General features: G+C 42.4%; 2 protein-coding genes across 3 annotated transcripts in view; one reads left to right on the top strand and one right to left on the bottom strand.

Annotated features, from left to right (window-relative positions):
* PUS10 (pseudouridine synthase 10) overlaps positions 1-15,323 on the top strand; it is a 33,121-nt gene extending 17,798 nt beyond the window's left edge. For both annotated transcript variants that reach the window (XM_068409420.1, XM_068409499.1), the window contains 11 exons: positions 224-269; positions 3,070-3,134; positions 4,204-4,289; positions 5,696-5,821; positions 7,545-7,601; positions 8,538-8,614; positions 8,707-8,762; positions 8,888-9,005; positions 10,007-10,149; positions 10,813-10,912; positions 12,606-15,323. In XM_068409420.1, coding sequence (XP_068265521.1) covers positions 224-269; positions 3,070-3,134; positions 4,204-4,289; positions 5,696-5,821; positions 7,545-7,601; positions 8,538-8,614; positions 8,707-8,762; positions 8,888-9,005; positions 10,007-10,149; positions 10,813-10,912; positions 12,606-12,644 — 913 coding nt within the window. In that variant the 3' untranslated portion in view covers positions 12,645-15,323. The remainder of the gene's footprint in view (positions 1-223; positions 270-3,069; positions 3,135-4,203; positions 4,290-5,695; positions 5,822-7,544; positions 7,602-8,537; positions 8,615-8,706; positions 8,763-8,887; positions 9,006-10,006; positions 10,150-10,812; positions 10,913-12,605) is intronic.
* Positions 15,324-16,867: 1,544 nt separating this feature from the next.
* Positions 16,868-23,539, bottom strand: part of REL (REL proto-oncogene, NF-kB subunit) — a 30,945-nt gene continuing 24,273 nt past the window's right edge. The window contains exons 6-10 of the mRNA XM_068409310.1: positions 19,794-19,898; positions 19,275-19,487; positions 18,863-18,931; positions 18,678-18,752; positions 16,868-17,825 (exon numbers count right to left, since the gene is read on the bottom strand). Of these exons, the coding sequence (XP_068265411.1) occupies positions 17,032-17,825; positions 18,678-18,752; positions 18,863-18,931; positions 19,275-19,487; positions 19,794-19,898 (1,256 nt within the window). The 3' untranslated portion in view covers positions 16,868-17,031. The remainder of the gene's footprint in view (positions 17,826-18,677; positions 18,753-18,862; positions 18,932-19,274; positions 19,488-19,793; positions 19,899-23,539) is intronic.

Genomic DNA, 23,539 nt, shown 5'->3' with positions numbered 1-23,539 from the left:
CCATGGTTTATCTCTGGATCAAGCAACGCACACCTTCCGCCTTTTGTGGTTTAGGATAAAGCTAATTTTCAAATCTCTGTGCTAAGCTGTGGAAGTGAGATGCTGGGCACATTGGTGCAAAGACCATGTACATGCTAATAAGTTGGTCTGTCGGTTTGTGTGTGTTTGTTTATTTGTTTATTTTCCTGTAAGAGCAGCAGCTAATTTTAATTTCTGTATTTAGAGCCACAGCGTGTCCAGACTGTTTCAAACCAGCAAAGAACAAACAGGTAGGATCTCATCATTGTTGCATTTCTTTTCTGACATTCAGAATTTCCCAGCAGTAGCTACAACAAAGAACTTATCTGGGTATTCAGTCAGTGTTTAATGTCTGGTTTTCCTTCATCAAAAATCTCTCCAGTTTTCAGTTGTCTGAAAATGAAGTTATCTGTCTCCTTTATTCACTTAACATTTCTCCACTTAGGATAACTAAGCACTTAGTGCTTTTCTTCAGGTCGTTCATTTTCCACACTGTCTAAAGGCCATAATTTTAGGGATGTTCTCTGTAAATACCTCCCTTAAGATCTAGGAATTTGATTGTCATGCATTAAAAGTAGCATAAAAGATGATCCCCAAGCTCTCTGTGGGTGAAACAGTTCATGCAAGTCACATTGTAAAGATGAGACTCCGCAGCCAAAAGAGAATGATCACACTGCAGTTTTCAGGTCCTCTGGTCTGAATGAAAGAGACATTACACGCAGGAGGGTTTTATCCTGTCTGCCTCTGGAGAGGGGCAGGAAAGAAAAGGGACCTTGCCACTTGTTGCAGGCCCTGAGCACACACGCAATCATTGATGGAAAAGAGGACATGTAAGAATAAAAAAACAGTTGGAGAGAAACTGATAGAAGTAGGACAGTGGGTGTGATCAGAAGGAGAACGAGTAACTTCTATCAGAAGCCTGTGCAAGGCCTTTTATTCTTTCTGGTGAAGAGTCTACCGACATTTGGCTAAGGCAGTCTGACCCAGGAATTCTGCCTACTCTGCTCCACCTGACCACTAAATGCAAGTCTTTTTTTAGGAGGATTGTATTGTTAGAACTCACTGCTTGCTGCATTGCTTTCCTTTAAAAGGGGGGAAATGCCCCATAAGGAGTTAAACCAGCAGGGCGTGGCTGTTAAAACCATACAGGCAACAAGATGTAGGGGAAGCTAAAGAAAAAAAACTACTCTGAAGAGCCCTCAGAGGTTCATCCTTACAAAGAAGCTGTGCTTGAAGCTAGCTTCAAGGGCTGTGTTAATCAGAGAAGTGATATAAACACTGGGTTCTGAGGGAAAATTTCTGTGTCATCTGCAGTAGATACTTATTTAAACCTGCTGCTAGTTTAAGGGTTTTCCAGCTCATCTGTTCTGTGAGGAAGGGAAGTGCTATTATCTCTAGTTGATGCTTAGAAAGAGAAAGAGCAGCTTTCCTGAAGGCATCCAGGAACTCTGTGTTAGAGCAACTTGTCCCAAACAATGACCAGGTATTTTTCACTTTTTTTCCAAATCCCCAATCCAGTTTGCAAAAAAAGACATCATTAAATTGGAAATTCAGCAGACGGCCACCCAGACAGTCAGGGGGCTGGAGCACATGCCCTAGGAGGAGAGGCTGAGGAACCTGGGCTTGTTCAGCCTGGAGAAGAGAAGTCTTTGTGGAGGACCGAACTGAATCTCCCCCTAGTACCAACAGAGAGGTTATTGGGAACAGTGAGCCAGGCTGTTCATCACAGTGCATGGCAGAAGGATGAGAGACAGTGGACGTAAGTTGAAATGAGAGGTTCAGACTAGAAATAAGAAAAAACTTTTTACCATGAGGACAGTCGGGACAGTGGAGCAGGCTATGCAGAGAGGGTGTGCAGGCTCCATCCATGGAGGATTTCGAGACCTGACTGGATAAAACCCTGGGCAATACGCTTTGATCTCATAGCTGACCATATTTTGTTTAGGAGGTACATTTAGAGACCTTTGACCATCCTCAGCCTCCCTAAAGCAGGATTCCACCTCACCTGCTACAACACTTGTTTCTCCTGTTCTAGGAACCTAAATTCTGTGTTTCCTGCCATAGCCTCACTTGAGTTATCAACAGCAGCACCTGGCTATGCATAGAGGATGGTAGTCGTGGCTCCTGCCACTATTGTACTATTATTACTACTTTTACTATCAGTTCACCCTTGTGAATTGATGCAGGTCAGGAGGCTAAAGTTGCTTGCCTTCCACAGTTCGGTCACTGCCAAGCCCTACCATCCAGAGCCCTTATTTCTGAGTATGAATTAACTTTTGTACTTTATAGACAGATATCTACTCAACAGTATTATTTTCAGAAGAACTAGCTGCCTGCTGTCACTGAGATAAAAGCTGGGGCTTAGGTATACTTAACTCTTGAAAATGAGGAAGCTGGTTTAGGTTTCTGATCATGGATTTAGGATTCTGGTTTTAATCTGTTTTGCAAATTTGGACCTGAGCTCCCAAGCACTACTTTTTTTGTTCTTGCTCTTGCACACTTCTGTACATCATCTGAAATAAGATGGTTTCCAAAGATACGCTTAGCATTTCTTTCAGCTAACCGAAGAGCGACTGAATAGTCTAAGGAGCTGGAGCAGGTTTATTTGGAAGCGTGACAGTAACTTCAGACCTGCTGAAAGTTAGTGGCACTTGTTATTTTTTTCTGTGTAAAAAGAGAGTGAGGAAACATATACTACTGTTTGTACGTGTCTTCTAGAAGCAAAGTGGTAGATCTTAGTTCTACGACTAAATAACTGCTATGTTGCAATCTGTCAGGTGTGTTAGTTGTATCGCTTTCATGTTGTGAGTAAAGTTACTTGAATAGATTTTGGTAAAATTACCTGTTGCTCTTTGTTGCCCTGTTAGGGTTAAGATCACAGTGAGGTCTTGCTGATATAGAGCTGCTTTTAGGTGTAAGAAAACACCAGTGAAAAAACTATATTGTGAGAAGCATATGGTGTATATGGTTTAGGGTTTTTTTCCCTTATTTAGGCATATCCTTTCTTAGCTTCTCTTACTTCTTGACTCATTTTTTTATTTCACTGTGCAGTCTGTTTTCACTAGAATGGCAGTTATAAAAGCCCTAGAGAAGATAAAAGAAGAGGATTTTCTCAAGTAAGTATATCCTGAAACTAGTTCTTAGTATTGTGCTTTTGTATAGAATTAGGATGGGGAGGAAAATATCAGTGGGTAAGTAGTGGTATATAAAAGAACTTTTAATTGTTTAAATTCTGCTAGTTTACTGGTTAAAATGTGCTGCTTTTTCTATTCTTCTGGTAATAAAATGTCATTGCAGATCTTTTAATTAAGGAAAAATCTTAAAATGCTTGAGTTAAGCCACAGAGGATGACAAAACTGGGCATGGCACAAATGATGGTCTTTTTCTCATTAAAGTGCTTCATTGGTTGATGACCTCAGGAGCAGCACAGAGGAGAAACTGTGGGTCAGAGAGCTGCAGTTCTGCTCTGTGCTTTCGGCAGTACGTCACTGCAGGTCTCTGGGCTGGCACGGGATTTAGAGGAGTTAGAAGTGAAAACAGTTTGTTGTAGTATTGTCAATCATTTACATTCAAAAATCTTTATGTACATCCCCAAAACCACAGAAGAGATTTAGAAATCATGGAACTTCCTTCTGTATTTTGAACCTTAGAGTTTGCAAGGCAAACTTCTCTTGACAAGAAAGACTTTTTTCCCGTATTTCCAAAATGTGAGGAGTTGAGTTTTCAGAAAACACCAAGTGCTGTAATATGGTAAAAATCACAAGCAGTGGGAAGACATCAAGAGACACTTTCTCTAGTTCACTGTGCTTAATTGCACTAAGTCTTTGCTGCTCTTTTCTTTGGTTCCCAGCAAGGATTTAGTAATAAGTCCAGAAGCTACTTTTCATGCAGAATTCAGTTTCATTATTGCTATAATATATTGCATCTTATTAGCACACTTCCAAGTGTTGTACTTTGATAATGTTCCATGACAGATTGACAAAAGTATTTGTGATCCCATGTTCTTGATTCGCTTAATGTTCATCCATTTCTTGGTGCTCCAGATTTTAATGTGAATATTGAGTTTATACTGTAGCTGTGTTTTGGGTAACTGAAGTCGTCATCTTCCATGCCATTATTGCCGTGGTGGTGCTCCATCATGTTCTAGCATTACTAGTATTTTTTAATCTTTTTTTTTTTATACAGGCATTTTCCATGTCCCCCAAGTTCACCAAAGAACCTCTGTGTTGCTCTGGAAATTCAGTGCAATAACGGTGCAGTTTTTGTGGCTGGTAAAGTGATCCATTTATTTGCTGCTGTGTTGTCTTAAACATAACTTTATAATACTGCCGCAAGACCCAGAAGATTCTTGCTATTTGTCGATCCCTGTAATTAAGTATAAGGAGTAAAAACCAAATCTAGCTCTATCCAAGAGTGGACTTGCTTGAAAGGGGAAGAAATTACACCTGCCTTTGCTGAAGACGTGATTTTGTCAAAAGTTAGAAATTACAGATCAACATGCTAAAATCAAAACTATTTGCCTGCTCTTACATTGGGCATTTCAACTTGGAGATAGCGTGTGGTGGAATATGGTTGAAGAGGAGTGGGAGCTGCAGACAGCTGTATCTTGCCCTTGTCTTTGGTGTTCACTGAACCCTCAACTGTTTTTTAAAGGTTCAGGAGAAGCTGTCAAACCGAGAAACACCTTCTGTTTTGTTTAACCCACTCTTGTTCAGATCAAAAGCTAAAATTATTAGAATGAGAGAAAAAAAAATTATCATTTTCCTTTTTTCCAGTTTATGGAAAGAGAATGTAGCAGTGTGAAGCCGACTGCTGGATGATTAGTCACAGTACTTTCATTATTCGCCCTGGTAACACAGGATTACTCAGTTTCCCCATTTGTTTGTGGGGGTTTTTCTGCAGATCCACATGCGAGGAGGAAACATTGTTAGAAATAGGAAAATGTGATACTGAAAACCAACAAAATGGAGATGACAGAGGCACAGTAGAATATGCATAGCTACTTTGAACTCCTTTTTTATTTTCTATATGCAAGGTTTCAGATTGAAACTTGTTTGTGCAGGGGGGTTACTCATTCTTTATGACTGAGTTCCTTGGTTTGTGCATGTTTTCACTTCTTATAAAACCTGTCAGTAAGAAGCATTTTAGTTTGGGTTTCTTTTGTTCAAGGTTCAGACAATGGCAGAACTTGGATTGAAATCTGAACTACTTGATACAGGGGGGTGTGGGAACTTCTTCACTTGGGACATACATACCTTGGTGGACAGGCACTAGTTTGGTATATGGGAGGTGGGTTAAAGACCGTGGTCTGATTCAAAAAAATAATGTTTCCATTCGGAATTGACTCAGACTAGGCACTTGAACCTCTGGGTTTTCATTCCCAGTTGTGTCGGGCTGTATAGAGATTTGTTTCTAGGGTTATACCTGAAGGTGTGACTGCAGCAACGGGCTCTCCAGGTCTGCCTTTAAGCTGGCCATCTCGGACCCTGAAACTCTCCTAGGCGTGGTGGCATGCATTGCTACTGTTGCTGTAATGCTCTGGCTATAAAATGAGTTTAAGCCTGTAAATTTATTCTCACAAGGCTCCGATGAAAGTTACATTTGTTGTGCTGTGAAATACAGGAGCTTTTATCCATTGCTTTAGAATTATTACAGGTAACATAGTTGTTTTTTACAGGAAGATACAATAAATATTCAAGGAATTTACCTCAGACTCCCTGGATTATTGATGGCGAGCGGAAGCTGGAATCTTCAGTGGAAGAACTGATTTCGGAGCATCTAATGGCAGAATTCAAAGCAGACAGTAAGTATCTAGGAGATCTTTTACCATATTTAATTTTCATTATTACTAGAATATTTTTTCTTAGTAACGACTGACTTAGTACAGAGTGTAATGGAAAAAAACTACGTTTCTTTATCCCTCTCTTACCCTTTCCAAGTCAAAGCCTGTAAACTTTTTTTAGCTATCATCTGTGAGTAATTAGATGACTGCTTTGTTTTATGCAGTGTCTTTTATCCTTCTAAAGTATCTCCTCAGTTGATCTGATGATGCAAATATTACGGGTTTATGGGATAGTATTTTTGCCTAGCTATACTTAACGGTTGGTATTTCATAAAATGACTTGTAACGAGAAGGGTTTTGCCATCAGCATTCCATAATATCTGCATAGCCTTTGAACCCTTCGTGTTTCTTACCTTGATTAATTTATTTTCTTCGGTGCATAGAGTTCCACGAGCTAAATGCTTATCCAGGGATTATCCAGGTGAAAGAATCGCTGCCCATCATTTGTCATCTACTAGGTGTGGAATTAGAGACATAGAAGGCCCAAGGAAAAATCGCATTAATTTGGGAAAACAAGCTACTTTCCCTTCCTCTCCTCCTAGTGGATGTTAGTCTGAACACTAGGAAAATCCTCAGGCCATGTTTTTAGGCCAGGTACTATGTGACACCTGATTTCAGCTTGTAGAATTACCCCAGGTGGCTGCCAGAAGTGCATGTGCAGTAATGTTGAGAAGAGATATTAAACAAATAGAAAGACCATTTCCAGTAGGTCAAGGGAGGTGATCCTTCCCCTTTTCTCAGCACTGGGAAGGCACATCTGGAGTATTGGGTCCAGTTCTGGGCTCCCCAGTACAAGACAGACGTGGACATACCAGAACTAGTCCAGCAAAGGGCTGTGAAGATAATTAAGGATCTGGAGCATTCCCAGCTGAGAAAATTCTGGTAGTATGACCAAAATACACCTTCATGACCGTGGCACATGGTTCTGTAGTTGCCATAATATGACCAACGAAATGAGAGAGAATAAAAACTGAGGAAATCTCTATGGTCCCTATGGAGGAAAAAAGTTTGAAACCATCAGATTTTCAGAGACCCTTTGGAATAGAGCTGCAAAGTTACTTCTAGTGCAGGGTTTGGTCCCCCATTCCTCCTTCAAGCAAAGCTTAAAGGTGGAAGGGGTATCAGGAAGGAAACTAAATACCCAACAGTACATTTTTGTAGCTTGAAAGATGAAAAAAAAAACAAATACACAGAGGTTACTTTTCATTTTGGACTTGCATTTTCTTCCTTTTTTTGTCCAGGTGTGCGTGACTAGCAGGAATTTCTCTGAAATGTTTGGAAACCATTGGGTGTATTTAGCATAAAAAGTGTTTTGCAGGAAGACAGGTCAGTTTGATTTTATTCATAGACTTGAATTAGCTGGGTAAGAAATGAACAAAATTAATTAGTAAGTGGAAATCCTTTAGGATGGTACTGCATTTTTTTGGACAAATTGAGGGTTATAGCGGTCTCATTCAGGCCGAGGAACTAGGAGTGCTCTCCAAGAAACTTATGAACCTGAAGCCATAAACAGTAACTATCCCAGATTTGTTTAAATGCAGCGCAGGCTTCATTTCATAAAGATAGCTCTTCGAAGTATATTTGCAAACAAGTTTAGAAATAAAATATTTCACCTTTTAAAAGCTGTAGAGAGTATTAAAAATGTAAAGTAAAATCTCACTTCCCTTGTTCTAATCTGTTGTAGGCTTTAATTTTTCTTCCTCTGGAAGAGAAGATGTGGATGTAAGAACACTAGGCAATGGTAAGGCTTGGGACATCCCTTGTGAAACACAAACCCAAACTGGTTGACTGAAGCCACCCTAACAGATCTCGCTGGATGCCAAGTGCCTGAGCGTGTGACTAGGCATACTTTGGAATTTTCTCTCGGAAACATTTCGGTGGTATTTATGTATGTGTTCCCAAAGACTGAACAGTTTCATAAAACCACCTGAAAGAGGAGCCCTTTTTCAGTGTCCTTGGCTACACGGATGCACAGGACTGCATAGCTTTTTAGGAGTGGTTTACTTCATTCACTTCCTATTTTTAAGCCATTTATGTCAGACTGATTCCTATCTGGTTTTCTGTTGGCTCCTTCTGCTTTGCCTCACTGCCACGGGGCAGCGGGGGAAGCCTTATTGTCTTTTTGAACTTGGGTCCTTCAAAAAGGTCAGTTGCTTTCCAATATGCTGAAGCTACTATAGCCAAAGGAGGAGGGGAAAGAAAAAGTACAAACTAACAATGATGTGTCCCAGTTGCTGTCTGATTCGTGGTGTAGTTCTTGGCACTGCTTATACTGGGGATCGTCCCTGGCCCTGAGCACAGACAGTGCAGCTATCGCAACAGATGTTTAGCTGAGGGAGCGGGATTTAACATCATCTTGCACCTGGGCATTGCTGTAGGTGACAGAAAATAAGCTAATTAACTTTTCTTCTTATTTTATTTTTTAATTAGCACAGACTTGTACAAGATGTCTTCTGGGAAGTCATAATTTGCACTTACTGCTGATATTGGGGTTTAGTAGCCAAAAAAAGTCCCTTGTTTCTTTCCTTCCATCTGATGCTACATCCCTAAACCCGCAAGTCCTATCCCTGTTTGCATAGCAGCAGACAATCTTCACACCTTCCTCCCTTACTGCATAAATTCAAACATTAATTTAGAACAACATGTTTTTATGTTTTATGGCTGTGCATGTTGCCAGGAAGGCCCTTTGCAATTGAGCTTGTGAATCCTCGTAGAATACATTTTACTGCTGAGGAAATGAAGGGACTTCAGCAGGTAAATCATTTGCACCTCGTGGAACTCATAAAGCATGTGTTTCTTCTCTAACTGAGCAGTTTTGCTAACTGATTCTTTTTTAAACATCACAGACAATTAATAACTCTTCAGACAAAATACAGGTTCGAGATTTACAGCTTGTCACCAGGTCAGTATTTATCATCGCTGGCAAGGGATTTCAAAGCGATGCTTTGGGAGTTCTGCAAGCGTTCTTGCTCGCAGCGTTACATAATTATGCTTATGCTATGTGAGTAATTAATTTCTTTTGTTTAGAGAGGCAATTGGTCGTATGAAGGAAGGTGAAGAGGAAAAGACAAAGACCTATAGTGCCTTAATATGGACAGATAAAGCCATACAGAAAGAAGACATTGCATTTCTAGATGATATCAAGGTACCTGTAGCTCTTTTGGCGAATTTATATCGTACCTGTGCTGGTGCCCCAGGGGAGAGTTCATATACATGCAGCCACGGATGTAGCTCTTTCTCTGTGTGGTGGTTTTTTTTGGTCAGGGTTCCCCTTGCTACAGGGACTTTCATCCCTCCCTTCCCCCTTCTCACCCTTCCTTACTTCCCCAGTGTCATGCTAGCAATACCACCATCATACAAATTAGTGTATGATGTTCCAGCAGACCAAATAATACAATGTAGAGAATGGGAGAGGAGGAAATCTGGCCCCCACACCCCTTTCTTGACCTTACATAGTATTTTATGTAAGTGAAAGGAGCGGAGAAGGTCTTTCATTCTGCAGGCTCTGAAGCCATTCTTGATGGAGAAGTGTGTTCAGTTTTTGTTGTGTTGCACTATTTCCTATGGGCCTTGGCCATGAAATCATTCTCAAAGCAAGGGCTGGAGCCATCACAGTTCAGGGAGACAACTGCTGTGAAGCTTTTTGTCAGCGTGCCCACTCCCTTCCTGTAAAGTTGCCTTTCAAACTGCTGCATCTCATGTGGGAAAGGGGGTGGGGAATGAACTTTTTAAAAGACACTTATGAGATCTAATCTCATTTCAGGGTTTTTTCCCTCACTTTTATTTCTAGGGGGTTGGCTTAGTTTGGTGGGTGGGATTTTTTTTTTTGATTGCCCTGCGGCTCTCTGAGCTTCGAAATCCTGGAGTCATTCCAGCAAAGGACTATGGAGATTTCAAGGTTATTCCTCTGTATTTGTGATTCCATTAGTTGGTGTTCATATGAGGCCTTCTCCGTTAGCCTGTGAGATGGCTGTCCTTTTTTCCTTTGATAAACATGGAAAAAATGAGTCTTGCCCCAAGATTACTCAACTACCCTAATACAACATAAAAAAAGATGTGATTGGTTAACAATACGGATGAGTCTTACAATCTGTGCAGCATGTTGCACGTTTCCTTCCTCATTTATTTTGTTACCTCTTGTAACAGGAATTAAAACTTGACCAGAAGACACCTCTCCGGGTTCTTCACAGGCGGCCCCTCGCTGTAAGACGTCGGATCATTCACACCATGAGATCTGAGTACATAGACGAGCATCATTTTCGCCTGCATCTGAAGACTCAAGCAGGAACGTATCCTTAGATGCTGTTACACAACGCATTTAGGAAACAAGCTTGCTGATGAGAGTAATTTGGGTAATAAGCTTCCTGCTTTTATCGCTGCGGTGTTTCTACATCCCTTCTCTTCAGCAGTCGTATGTTGCTGCATAGCGTTTGCTTTTATGTCAGAATTTCACATGCAGGCTTTCATTCCAAAATGCTACCCCTGCGTGTGTGTTTTTGGGATGACCGCTGTCATAGTTTTAAAGTATATGACAGCTATAAAAATGTACTGGTTAAAGATACACTTAAGCTTTTTCTAATTTCCCTGAAACTTTTCACCTTAGAAAATAAGCTTTTCTGCAATACTTAATGCACTGCAATGCATTGAGTAACTTGCTTTGAGATACTGTAGCTTACTGCTACTTACACGTTAGCAGTCTTGTCATAAAGTCACCACTTGCTTTGGAATAAAACAGATAATACAGGTCGATAGTGCAGTTTGTGGCATTAGAGTCAGAAGCCAAAAATTAGGAAGTTTTTAAAGATGGGTATGGGCTTAACAGGACATTCACTGGAAATTGACTTTGGAGTAGAAAAAGACTATTTTTTGCTTTGTTTTTCACCATACTCTGTTTTTTTTTTCTTTTGATTTCTTTGCAATAAAATACACCTTTCCTTAGCCAGTATTTCTAGCTACATTAAAGAATTTGTGCATGGAGACTTCGGAAGAACAAAGCCCAATATTGGCTCCCTACTGAACAGAACCGCTGACATTCTGGAGCTGGATGTAGAAGTAAGTTGTTTGCTATTTATCTTTCCTGGAAATTAGTACCATGGCTGCATTTGGGCGATGGTTTCAGTGGAATTGCTCTACCCCAATCAACATTCTGTACCACAGTTAATAGAAAAATTGATGTTAATGCAAAAATGGTGGTTTGTACCACGCTGCCACAGGTGACAGGCCTCCTCTGCTGAATTCCTGTCGGGGAGGGATGGGGGGACATACAGTGAATTGATGACAATTATTATTAGCACCCACTGGAATAGAGCTTAGCCGTGTTACATGTACCACATCATTTCTTTTCAAAACTGGGTCGGATGAAAAATAGGAGAGGCTTGACTTCCTCTTTCAGTGCTGGTTCAAACACAGCAAGAAATTTTATCTGTTGTCTTGCTGGAGTCAGAGGAAAAAAACAAAATTTGTTTTGGTTAAAAGAATGTACGTAGAGATACAGATTTAATATTTAACCTAGTGGTTTGGCAAGGTTTATTTAAAACACGGGGTTTCATTTCAAGTAGCCAATGATCAGCATGCTTGTTCTTATGTATTTCTGGAAAACTGCCTGTGTTACATTTTGCAGAACAGCCTTGCAGGTTTTTGCGTACCTTTTGTAGGCTAATCCAGAGAGAGCGAGCTTGCAGAGGGCACTTGAGTGGCTGCTGAAAACAGGAGCCCCTGCCCGGGGGCTCGGGCTAAGCATGGCTCTTGGATGGACGGGTGTCGCTGCCGTTACTGGACATAACTGTGAAAGATGGCTGGAGACTTGAAAATAATTAGTCATCTTGCTAATAATGCATTTTAGCTCAGCCTAAGAGCCTAATCCTTTGATGAAGTTGTAGATTAGGTAAGGAGTAGGTATGATTAACGCAGGCAGTCTTGAAGCCAAGGTGTTTAACGTGCTGTGGTGCGATTGCAGACGTGATACTACGGTAACGTGGGGTGTGCTGCTTTTGGAGGAGGGTGAGCCACAAGGTCATGCCCAAAGGGGATCAGAGACGTGGCCTCAGGGGGGCCAGGGAAGACAAACGTAATCCAAGTTGTAGTAATTACGACATTTGCTTCTAATAAAGTGTCAGGCATGTTTTGTCCCTTTTGACTAACGGTCAGGGTGACTGTTAATGCTGTTGCCTGGATAATTCTTGCGTGTAATGCTTGACAGCTTATTCTTTTAGTCTACTTTTCCTTGCTCGGGAGGCAGACTTGGGGACAGGTGACTGTTTTCTACTCCAGCCTTGCCTGCACTGCCCAATACCTGAATATTTCTGTGGCATCAATGAACAGGTTGGTGGTTTTCACACCATAACGGCCCATCTGCAAGACAGGGAGAAGATGGAGGTGTTTCATGTTTTTAATTAACAGTTCTGGTCACTCTGTCAATGCAGCCCAACAGCAAATGATGGTGGGAAGGAGAAGTACAGGGTATTGTGATTCTGCTTGATGAAGAAAGCCCAGCTCCCAGAGCACTGGCTGCAGACACACGTGGAGCTACTGGGATGAGGTGGCTGTTTCATGCCACCACCTCCTGCTGGTCTTGTCCCATGTCTCTCACCTTAGTGTCCTTTATTTACTCTGTTTCTTTCCACTATCAGTCTAGAGCTGACAAGCACAGAGTTCTAATGCAGAGTCTCTTTATATATGGAAAATACCAAGTTGATTTTGCTGATTTTGCTGATTTTGCTTTTTTTTTTTCTTCCTGCTTTTCTAGTCTGTTGACGTTGACTGGCCTCCAACCCTGGATAATTAACTTCTCAAGCTGGGATGAGGAGGAAGCAGCTCCTCCATCAGCAGCCAGTTACTGACCACTGTACAGTGTTACAGCTTGGGTGCAAAGTATTTCTGCTGAACATTTGGATCATGTTGATCTGCCAAAGGCTACTGGTAATTTGAATCAACTTTAAACACTCTGGAACAGGGAGTGTTCAATCAATCAATCTCTAGCCTTATTTTAATTTCCTCTGTGCATAAAAAGCTTTTGGTAAGCTAGTGTATTGATAATAAGTCTTTTTAAAAAACAATCAAGATAAATGGTGTAACGTGCAAATGGTGTACTGATCAAGTACATCAGCTATGCTTTCTGCAGTAGTTTAAAATGTTTTAATTAAAAATAACTATCCCTGACATCAGATTTTTAAAAACTCTCCCAAAGTACTTTTCAAAGGGCAAAACGGCTTTCAGAGGAAAAATTTGCACTTAACCCCAAGTTTTCCTCATTTAAAAACATCAGTGATGCTTCCTGGAAACAACAGTGGAGGTGCTTGAGGCCTTGGCAGCTCTCTGGCCTGGCTACAGTCCTCTTCAGGCATAGGATTTCCCCACTTGAGTCACCATATATAAAAAGATTGGGAACTCCTGGCAGGGTGCACAATGGAAACGTAAAGAAAAAGACAGGACCACCAAGAACCTCCAAGGGAGGCAGATCTAAAATGTACCGGACTGTTGGTATCAAGAGACCAAACCAGAGAGAAATAGTTTTGGGTTGTAGCATAATCCTAGTACTGAGCCTTGGCTGGATGCCTGGGAGTGTTGAACATTGCCCAGGAACTTGCCTGCAACAGGGAAGACCCGAGTTTTTCTCTTTGCTTGTGGGATTTTAAACATTTCATCCAAAGCACCACCTACCCCTTTAGGAAAAGCCACTTTTATGCCTATATCATGTTAATCTATTAGGAAGATGCTTCTGCTTACCTGAAGTACAGCAGAGAGCTAAACTATTGACAAGAAATTAAGGTTTGGAATTTAAGGGCTCTTCATTAATTAACATTTCAGAAACAAAGAGGGTAATATTTGCCAAGACTAAGCACTGTTTGGGGACAGGATTACTGAGATGTCTTACCTTCAACTCAGTGGTGCCAGACCTCATAACAGAACAGCTGCACAATAACTTCAGCTGAAGGCTCAAAAAACCATTAATAAATATATTTTCAAGGAAAATCTTGGAAAATTAATCAAAATATTATACATTCTGCCTGTGATGGACTGTCAAAACTTGGCTCTCATAATTTGTTTTCCTAGTCCACTCTAAGTATGGCAGTAGGTCAGAAGCTCCTGTTTTCCTAACCCAAAAATAATAGGAACATGATTCAGACAGCAATAGTTTTTTGTTTTTAATCTTAAAGCTGTTATGAGCAACAGATTCCAGGAGTAGTTGTCTCAGATAATAATCTGTACCCAAGAAAGGAAGTGTCGTGAACGATGGAAAACTTCAGAAACTGAATTCAGAAAACAAACAAAAGAGAATTTCAAGTGTCATATCTGTGATTTCTCGAAACTCAAAGTGAGCTAAAATATGATTTATAAATTCCATAACTACAGGGGAGAAAAAAAAAAAACATAAACAAGCCTCTGCTATGAACACGACAGACATGAGAAGAGCCCTTCCAAGGGGGAAATAGAACTAACAAGGCAGGAGCAGAAGGGGCTCCTGCTCCTGCTGCAGTGCAAGGACACTCGAGGTGCTTCCACCCGCAGCTCTTTGTGCACTGGAGAGCACGTTGAGGGTCAAAGTGCACATAAACAAGGCTATAAAGATCACACTAGATGTGCTGAGTCTAATCCCCATACAATGGAGAGACGTCCGCCAAAAATTCCCAAATTGCTTATTTTTATGATAAATTAAGTATCCAAATGAGGGGGGAAAAAAAAGGTGATGATGCAAATATCTCCACACTCTTTGGATAGTTATTGTTCAGTGATCATGTGAAAATATGAAGAGGAGAGCTGTAATCTGGTTTTTTGAACTTTGTTTAAAGCCTGCAATTTCTAATACAAGGTAAATAAACACTTTGAACCGTCATAATCTGTAATGAATATTGCAGCAATAATATTAGCGTTGTACTTTGGCCTTCGTCTTATTTTTAAAAGTAAAATACCTGCTTGTGAGTACTCAAATAGGATGTTTGGTGAGAATAACATTTAATCATGTTTGTGAGGCGTGTGTGAGAGAGAGGTAGACATTTTCTAGCAGATTATGTGAAAAATACTAGAAAATGAGGCCTGGTGTTCCGTAGCACCCTCTTGCTTTGCACTGGAAGGACTCAAAATAAAGCTGTTGTATTTCTCCTAACAATCCTTCAGGGTTTGTAGTGGCCAATGGTAATTGTGAGCAGAAAATACTCTAAAAAGCCCCAGGATACGCAACCCATAACCTACCTTCTCCCATTTCTCTGGCTTTCCTGCAGTCGGGGATGTCGTGAATCCGAACAGGTTGCAGAAGCTGAGTACTCATTATAACCAGTTTTTTTAATTACCAAACCAACTCGTTTACAAAGGAAAACAGAACTTTGAAAATATTTAATTATACAGTAAAAACAAATTGTACTATAAAGAGCTTTCTGTAAAGCGAGTAAAATGTTTACATTTAATATACTTAAAGTTGAGAACTTCAGAAAAAAAAGAACTGAATAAACAACACATTTCAAGCTTCCTTTGTATTTCTTTGGTCTTTATATTACTTAAGACTGCAGAGGAGCTACACAGAAGTGAGGCAAAACCGCTTTAAAACACAGAGTCAATTCCCTGCGTCGTGTACCCCGAGTTAGGGGAAGCAGTTTCCCAAACTCCATCTATTCTACACGTTGTTGAAGGAGCGTGTCCTGTCAAACCCGTGTAGGGGGCCTTGCTTCCTGACAAACCACGCAGTGTTTGGGAGTTCCTTTCTGCCTGGGGTACAGCTACATGTCTCAAGGGGCTTTGGGGATTTGGGGTTGTGGTTTTTTGGGTTTTTTTGTTTGTTTTTTTTTTTTTTTTTATAGATCCGAGTGTGCTTTTTTTTATTGCTTCTTTCCATGGTGCAGTTTTATGTTGCCAAACAGGAACAATTACATTCTTAAAGCCTTATCTGCCATACAAACCAGCTGTATAACTTATGAAATACTCATCTATTTCTGTGTTGCTTCTTAAAAAATAATAATAAACCAGCAAAGCCCTATAATGCAGAGTAGAGTGTCTTACCTAGCCAGTTACATCCACACGAGTTGTCACTGAACATCTCGCAGCTCAGGCTAAGAACGAAGACTGGGAAGCAAGTGGAAGGGAGGAAGTTCTGGGTTCTGATACAGAGCAGAGAGGAGTGTTTGTAATTAGCACTGCCTGAAGTAGCCTTAAGTTGTTAGTAGAGTGCACCGAGATGAGGCTACGCTACAACTGCCTCCAGGTTTGCCCCAAAGCAGGGTCTGAGCCACCTTTTAAGCAGTCACTTGCATAGCAGGAAACTGCTGGGATACCTGAGGAAAGAACAGGGAGGTGCTTTGGCTCCACTTATTTCTGCCATTCAAAGGAACGTACACGTCACAGCGACATACACACACGCACAACAACTTCCAGAGAAATAACAGCGTGCTCCATTCCTAAAGCAACAGGGGTTTGTCCTTTAACATAGTGCACTTGGGATGAAGTGCAGAGAAGTCCTTACTTTCTGTTCATTCTTTTGTGCAGTAATTTCATTTACAACAGAGCTGGACTATTTAAAAATTCAAACCTTCCGGTCTTTTAAAATATATCTAACAATGACATAGTCATTAAAAAAATTTTAGAGTAAATTTGCCTTCAAAGCAAATGGAGTGCGGTGAAAATGTGAAAAATCAATGCACAATCTCGCTTCAGGAGAAGAATATTTTATACGAAAGAGGGTAAGAAACCTAAACCTTTCAAGTAAGTCGAGTAAAACTTTAACATCATTAGGTAAGTCTGATCTACAGTGCCCACGTGCAAGGTTTTTTTCCCTAATTTCTGTCCTATCAAAATTTGATTTCCATTGTAAAAATACTTATTTTTCAAAATATTTAACCCTGTGAAGTATTTGAAATTTTAACCCTTCTGCAGATGCCAGCTTTTCCAGTCCCCAAAGGTAAGGAGGAGTTAAGTGTTAACAGTTCCCTTTTCCAACAGCGTAAAAATATGTATATAAGGTACTTTTAAGGTACAGAACCCCAAACCCTACTCCCACCCCTCTTCTTTAAGGGCACCAGAGTCTTTGGGCTGTAATATATATAACCTTAAGTTATATCATGATAACTTGCCTAGTAACATTCTGAAAGAGAAAGCAGAGACTCCAGAAGGGTAAGTTACTCCTCCTCCCACAGCCAGCTATCTGTAAAGCGCTACGTACCCGCCTCCAGCCCGCCGCTGCTGGCTCAGTGGCTATAGTTCTGTAATATGTTATCAAATGGGAAAGACTGATAGAGCTCATCAGTGTGGACACCGTCGGTGTCATAGTACTGGTTATCTGCAATGCTATTCTGATGGTTTGGGAGCGGGTTGGCGGGTAGTCGCGATTCGCTTAGAACTTCTTGGTCTATAAAACTGTAAACGGCCGGATCGGGTAAGTTAGACTGCGAATTAAACGGCGCGCCGCTGCCCGGGGCTGCGACAGGCGGGCAAGCTGGAGGCACCTGGTGGAGCTGCTGCCTGTGGTTGCTGGCATTCAACACCGGATTGTACTTGTCGAAGTTTATACTGGTGCAGTTCATGTCGTCGGTCTCCATGTTCACGACGCCGGCCGTGGAGACGCTGGCGGGATGCGCCGGGTGCACGATGCTGCTGCTGGAAACGCTCTGCATGTCGGCGGTTGACACCGTCACTGCTCCCATCCCGTTCGTGCTGGCGAAATTCCGGTAGAAGCCGGACTCCTTCTCATCGGGCCAGTTCAGATGGTTGCTGTGGAAAGCCGGGAGAGCGCCGCCGGCCTGAGCCGCGGGCTGAGGCACCTCTGACGCAAAGCTGTTCTGCGGGTGTGTGTTGAGCAGGCCGCCGGCTGCCGGCGCGGTGCCGTACAGCTGCTGCCAGCACGAGGAGAGCACGTCCTGCTTCCCTGGCCCCATCTGCGCAGCCTGATGGGGAATCTGGTTGCCACCAGGGTAGCTCTGACTAGCGCTGGCCAGGCTTTCTAGCGCCGGCATCATCAGTGCAGATGAAAAGATGTTTGGTTCTAGGGAAAGGAAAGATGGGACTGCATTTTAATGCCGTTCTTTATATTTTTTACAATTACAAATGGTAAAAAGCAAAGCAAAACCAGTGCTATCTTAGTAAGACTGGATGTGCGTTTGTACTTTCGTACTTGCATAACTGCTCTCCAGGATGCACCCCAGATTTCTCGAGAGCAGCAGGACAGCTCTACCCACCTCACCCCTCTGTGGCAAATGCTGCAGGTGACAGCTACATTTAAGTAAAGAACTGAAGGTTTTAGTTTGTATGGTCCAAAGCACCAGTATCTTACAGGAAGGAACCCTCGAGGGAATATTAGAATTCCAAGGAAAGAAGAGGGAACGCCAGGGACTGAGTGTACGTTTGAAGGGCTGAGCATCTGAACACAGAGAAAAATCAGCAGTTATCTACGTTAAGGCTGAAAGCTGCAATGCTTAACGCTGAAGGAGGTGTAGCCCTCTCCTGTGCAAAGGGGAAGTTGCAGCATGGCTGAGGCTTTGAGAAGAATCTGGAGGAGGAAGAGGAGGAGGGAAAGTAGAAAGGTCTCAGAAAGGGTTATTAGACATTGGAATGGGCTGCCCAGGGAGGTGGTGGAGTCACCATCTTTGGATGTGTTTAAGAAAAGACTGGACATGGCACTTAGTGCCATGGTCTAGTCGACATGATGGTGTCAGGGCAATGGTTGGACTCGATGAGCCCAGAGGTCTCTTCCAACCTGGTTGATTCTGTGAAGAGACAGGTACTACTGCTGCCTTGGTAACTCCAGTGCCCCCCTGAAAAACGCCCGTCCCCACAGCAATCAGGCACTCCTTGTCCCAAACGGCTGTCGGATTGGGACACGCATGCAAAAACCCACCTTTCTTAATCACCTTCCCTTCAGGAGTGACAGTGGGGAACGGAGCTACTTTGGGCCTCTCTGTTGCGTTCGATCCTGCAATGGAAGACAAGTGTGAGTCTACACTGAATGTTTGCTTTTATATAAAGTAACTCCAACTAAATGTAAGTTCACTCAGACAAGGAAAAGACAAATATTTCCCTTACCACAGTCCTGTATGAGCTTTTGCCAAGCCAGCGTCGATCTCTGCCTTTTTGCTTTGTTGCCATACGGATCTACAGAGACCGGAGCAGAAGGAAAGAGCGTTAATTTCTCTTTGATATAATTCGTAAAAGAAGTTTCTAAAACTTATACTAGTGGCCCCTAATTGTAGTAAAATATATTTAACAAAAAATATTTCAGACGTGACAGCACTAACCAAGACAATGTTATTAACAGTGATTCTTGATATTTTCACTGCAAAAGGGAACAAACTGACTATTGTTACTTTTAAAAAACAAAAATCTACTTTGTAGAAACAGTGTTGTAGAATTTTTACTAATTAAGCTACTGTTTATTATCAACACGAGTTCTGCATTGACAATGGCTTTTCGGAAGCTCAGCTGATTGGAACCATACCCTTTTCATCCGGTAGGTATCTGAAATCCATCGGTTCACTGACTTCCTGGTCTGAAGGTCTTCGCAGCTGCATCTTCACCGTGACGGGCTCGGTGATGTCTTTGAGGAACGGCGGCGTTCTGAACACAATCGCAACTTGACGGTGAACGTCAGCTTGTGAGAAGGAACCTTTGGCCTCCCAGTTGTCCAGGACAAATCTGACTTCTATATCATCTAGTCCATTAGAAACAGAAGATGCTTGTTAAGCTGAAGAAGAAAACTTGCAGCAGAAAAAAGGGGGAAAGGAAACAAAGAAAGGAGCCTGACTCAGAATTCAACCCAAAGTAAATGGCTCAACTTTAAAGGCACTGGGTATCTTTCAGAGGTGCTGAGAGCCCTTGAACCTGAAAGCTATTCTGCCCAGCTATGAAACCAGACCACTCACGCAGGAGTGTGGTGAAGGGCTTCAGTTCCTCAGCTCGAAAGTGGTAGTGCCAACCATTTGGGAGAAAGGGAAAGAAAAAACCTAGTCAAGGTTACCTTTCTGAACTTTGTCACACAGTAGAAATATTTCGTCTCCTCCTTTTACACTTCCACAGTTCTTGTTCACACGACAAATTCTCAGTTCTGCTGTGTTGGGAGCTCCTGGAAAGGAAGAGGCAAAGTCAATGAGAAAGAATCACTGTACCTGTGTCACTGATGAAGATGAGGTTCTGGGAGTTAAGGCATATCAAGGGAAGGCAACACATGAGGAGTGTGACCCCCCAAAATCCGCACTACACAAGTCGCTCCATCCAGGAAATTCAGAAGCAGGGTGTGATTTTCCATGATCCTACAGCTCCCAGCTGCTCATCTCCAAACACAAGATACCAGTGCAGCTGTGCCACTTGCTCCCTAACTATTCTAGAGTAGTCTCAAAATACTTCCCCAAATGACGTTACTGTGCTCAGCGCTGCTGCCCTTCAAGCTGTACAATTCAAATCTGTTCTTTGAGGGACTGACTACCTGTTACAGCCATGCCTCTCTGGAAAGAGCTGGGCTAGCAAGTCAAGAACATTCTCCTCTCCGAGTGTCAGACATGCTTGGCCATCAAATCTCTCCTCTGTTGCCCTCTCTAGGTGCTTGAGACGAGGTCTAGGAGCCCAACTTCCATGCCTTTACTCAGGGTAGCAGATTTCACCCAAAAAAAAACGATCAAAATTCAACTCCAAGCTGTGGCTGTCCATGGACAGCACCCACGATCGCTGCAGATGGAGAGCTGCCCTGTGCACAATCTCTGCTAGCATTGTGTGTCGCAGTAACCACCACCCACGTTTGCACACTGCATCCAAACAGCCTGATGGCTGCAGGGGACTCGGGCGGGATGGAGACGAGCTCTGCCTGATGGTGTCTGGCCCCGAGCAGCAGCTTTCCTGCAGGGTAAATACGGACAGGAGAACACTGCAAGAAGGAACAGGCCCCCTGGAGCTCCCTTGGGCTGTGTGACAATTTATTTAAAAGGGCACTAGTGTCACAGTATAGTGATGCAGAAGTAACAAAGAACAAACAAAAAAAAGCCAGAACAGAAGAACTGTCTCCAGAATTTCAAGTTCGTCCCCTGTGCCTATATGCTGTGTTGATACTTTTAAGTACAAGAGCACGTAGCAATTTTAAGACCTTGTCTTCATTTAACACACAAAGTAACTGATGCTCATTTTTCTGCTCCTGTCTGTGACCATATTCATAGTTTACATCAACTGCAAGTGTATTTAAAATGCCTGGGAGGATCCGGCTGGTGCCACTTTGCGACCCAGAAACCCATCCTCCTACCACCACAGCAACACGAGGCTTCACCACCACGGGCTCCCTGTTCCAGGCACAAAGATGAAATACAAAACCAAAGCTCATGGTGTCACCCTCCAAAAAAAAAAAAAAAAATTTACTTTAGACTCTCAGTTTGAGTCAATTCCTGCCCAATCTTTCATGGTACCGTACGGGTACGCTGCAGCACAAGACTACGCTTAAACCAGAGCTCCTGATAACCTCCAGCCAGACCTCAATTACGTAGTTACTATCTGCAGCTATTACTATTATTATTATTAGGAGAAGCGGGTGCTACAGCCTCATTTACTACATGACACACGCCACTTCAGTTGCTGAATGAATCAGAAACTTTGAAGGGAGGGGAAACAAAACAAACCCCGAAACAGCACAGGGTCATATGACCGACAGTGTCACTGTGCGTTTTTCACAGGAAGGGTAAATTAAGAGTCGCGAGGAGAAGCCTAATTTTACCTTTGTTTCAATTCCGTGTCCTTGAATGGCACTCGATGTCCTTTTAACAGGTTTTTTGGAGGGTCTCTGTTGTTTTGTGTTTTAAGGGGAGTTTAGGAGGGAGGATGAAGGAAAGAAACACAAACGCCAGCAGATGTGGATGCACCACACTCTGCAGCCAGCCCCGGCGACGGCAGCAGCCTCAGAGGGAGACGTTCCCTGTGGCCTCTGTCGTGCCATGCCGTGTCCCATCTCTCTTGACCAACGCACGCCCTCACCTCCTGCCCAATTCCCGTTCCTCGTTCCCCAGAAGCACATCCCTGGTGACAAATTCCTAGAAAAACAAGCTTCCCACCGAAAATCACATCCCTCTCAACAAGGGCAGAACAACATGTTCTCCCTCACCTTGTTTCTCAGAAACGCTGAAGCTGCTTTATCTGACCCTTCCCAAGAGTTTTCGGCGTGGTAAGATCTGCAACTTGGGGAATTTCTGTTCAAAACCAGTTAACATTATACACAACTGAAAACAGAAGCTGCTGTAATACTGAATTGTATAAATGGCAGCCTCTGCTCATGTGATTACCTCCCTACTGTGTTTATATTATGTATCTCTACTATCTTCTTATGTTTCTCTACTATCCAAAGCAGGTGGACACTACAAAGCATTAGAAAGTGAAAAAAATACTAGATTTAAAATGTGCAAGCTGATTTTCAGAACAGCTCTGAATACCTTTTGGCTCCTGATCCGGACAGATCTGCGAAAGCTTGAAATCTAACACCACAGGATTTCCAAGCCCATTCCACCACACAATTTTATCTGAAGTGATAACCTGACCTTACCCAGCTCTCTACGGCAGAGCAGCTTTAAAAGGGCTAACGTTTCAAGAAGAAATTCAGATCTGAAACTCCTGTTCCAGACGAGAGCAGCATAATTTTTATGATTTGTGGTTGCAGTTACGCGCTGGTTTATTTACACCGCTGCTACGTTACGTGGAGGATTTTAAATACCTATAGTATATCAGAAGCTGCCCACATACACCCACACTAAAAAAACCAAGCTTCCCCCCAGCACACAGCTATCTGTCATTTCAGCAGCTTAGCAAAGACTGACGTCAATCAACACGGGCGAGTAATCATGATTTGGCACATTTCTAAATGGCATCTGAGACATAGCTGCAAATCTCGTACATCAATTTTATCTCAACCCCAATTACTTTAGTACTACAAGGGTTCTCAATAAGCACAATGCACACAGTTCCAACTTCTAGGTAATTCTAGAAGAGACTCTTAAAAATATCAAAGCCACCTGAGTTCATGTTCAACATTTTCATAGTGGTTATGCTCACATCAACACAGTTCTAACACTAACTGTGTAAAACACAGACCTCACTTTATTCAGTAGTTTCTGCTAAAGTAATGACCTTAAATATTCAGTGTGGAAATGCTTTCACTGCAGAAATAAAAACCGCTGCCAAAAAGTTTCCAATTATTAAAAGCTCTTCTGCGTTTCTTCTCCAGGAGAGAAGTCCAGCACACACTGAGGGCTAAAATCCTCAACTGCAGCGACCTGCCAAAGCCATACAGAAGTCCAGTTTTGTGGGATGTGGAGAACAGTGCCAAGAAGGGGTGTTTCACACACTTCTGCACCCTCCCAGAGCATGATCAAACGTTCCCCCGTTACCTACCTGTACACTGAAAATAGCAACCAACCAGGATACAAAAGGGATATGTAAAAGCGTTAAGACAGTTTCCCACTGGGATAAATCTCCTCGAGTCCTGTTCCAGAGCCCTCACAAGGCAAAGGCAAGACTCATCACAGGTACAAACAGGCTCTAGGGGACATCCTTGGAAAACAGACCGGTCTTATGGCAGCCATCCATCTTACTACTACTTATTGTAATCGCTTGGCACGTCAGGAGCAGGCCTTCCCTTGCAGTCATTGCTGTGATATGTGAACAAGGGCCGAGAAAGTCCCCGTGTGTGACCCCATGGATGTGACAGACAATTCTTACTCTGGTAGGCCAACACTTCAC

This window comes from Nyctibius grandis, chromosome 1 (genome assembly GCF_013368605.1).
Source record: "Nyctibius grandis isolate bNycGra1 chromosome 1, bNycGra1.pri, whole genome shotgun sequence".
Taxonomy (NCBI): Eukaryota; Metazoa; Chordata; class Aves; order Nyctibiiformes; family Nyctibiidae; genus Nyctibius; species Nyctibius grandis.
This window is presented reverse-complemented; position numbering and strand designations above follow the sequence as displayed.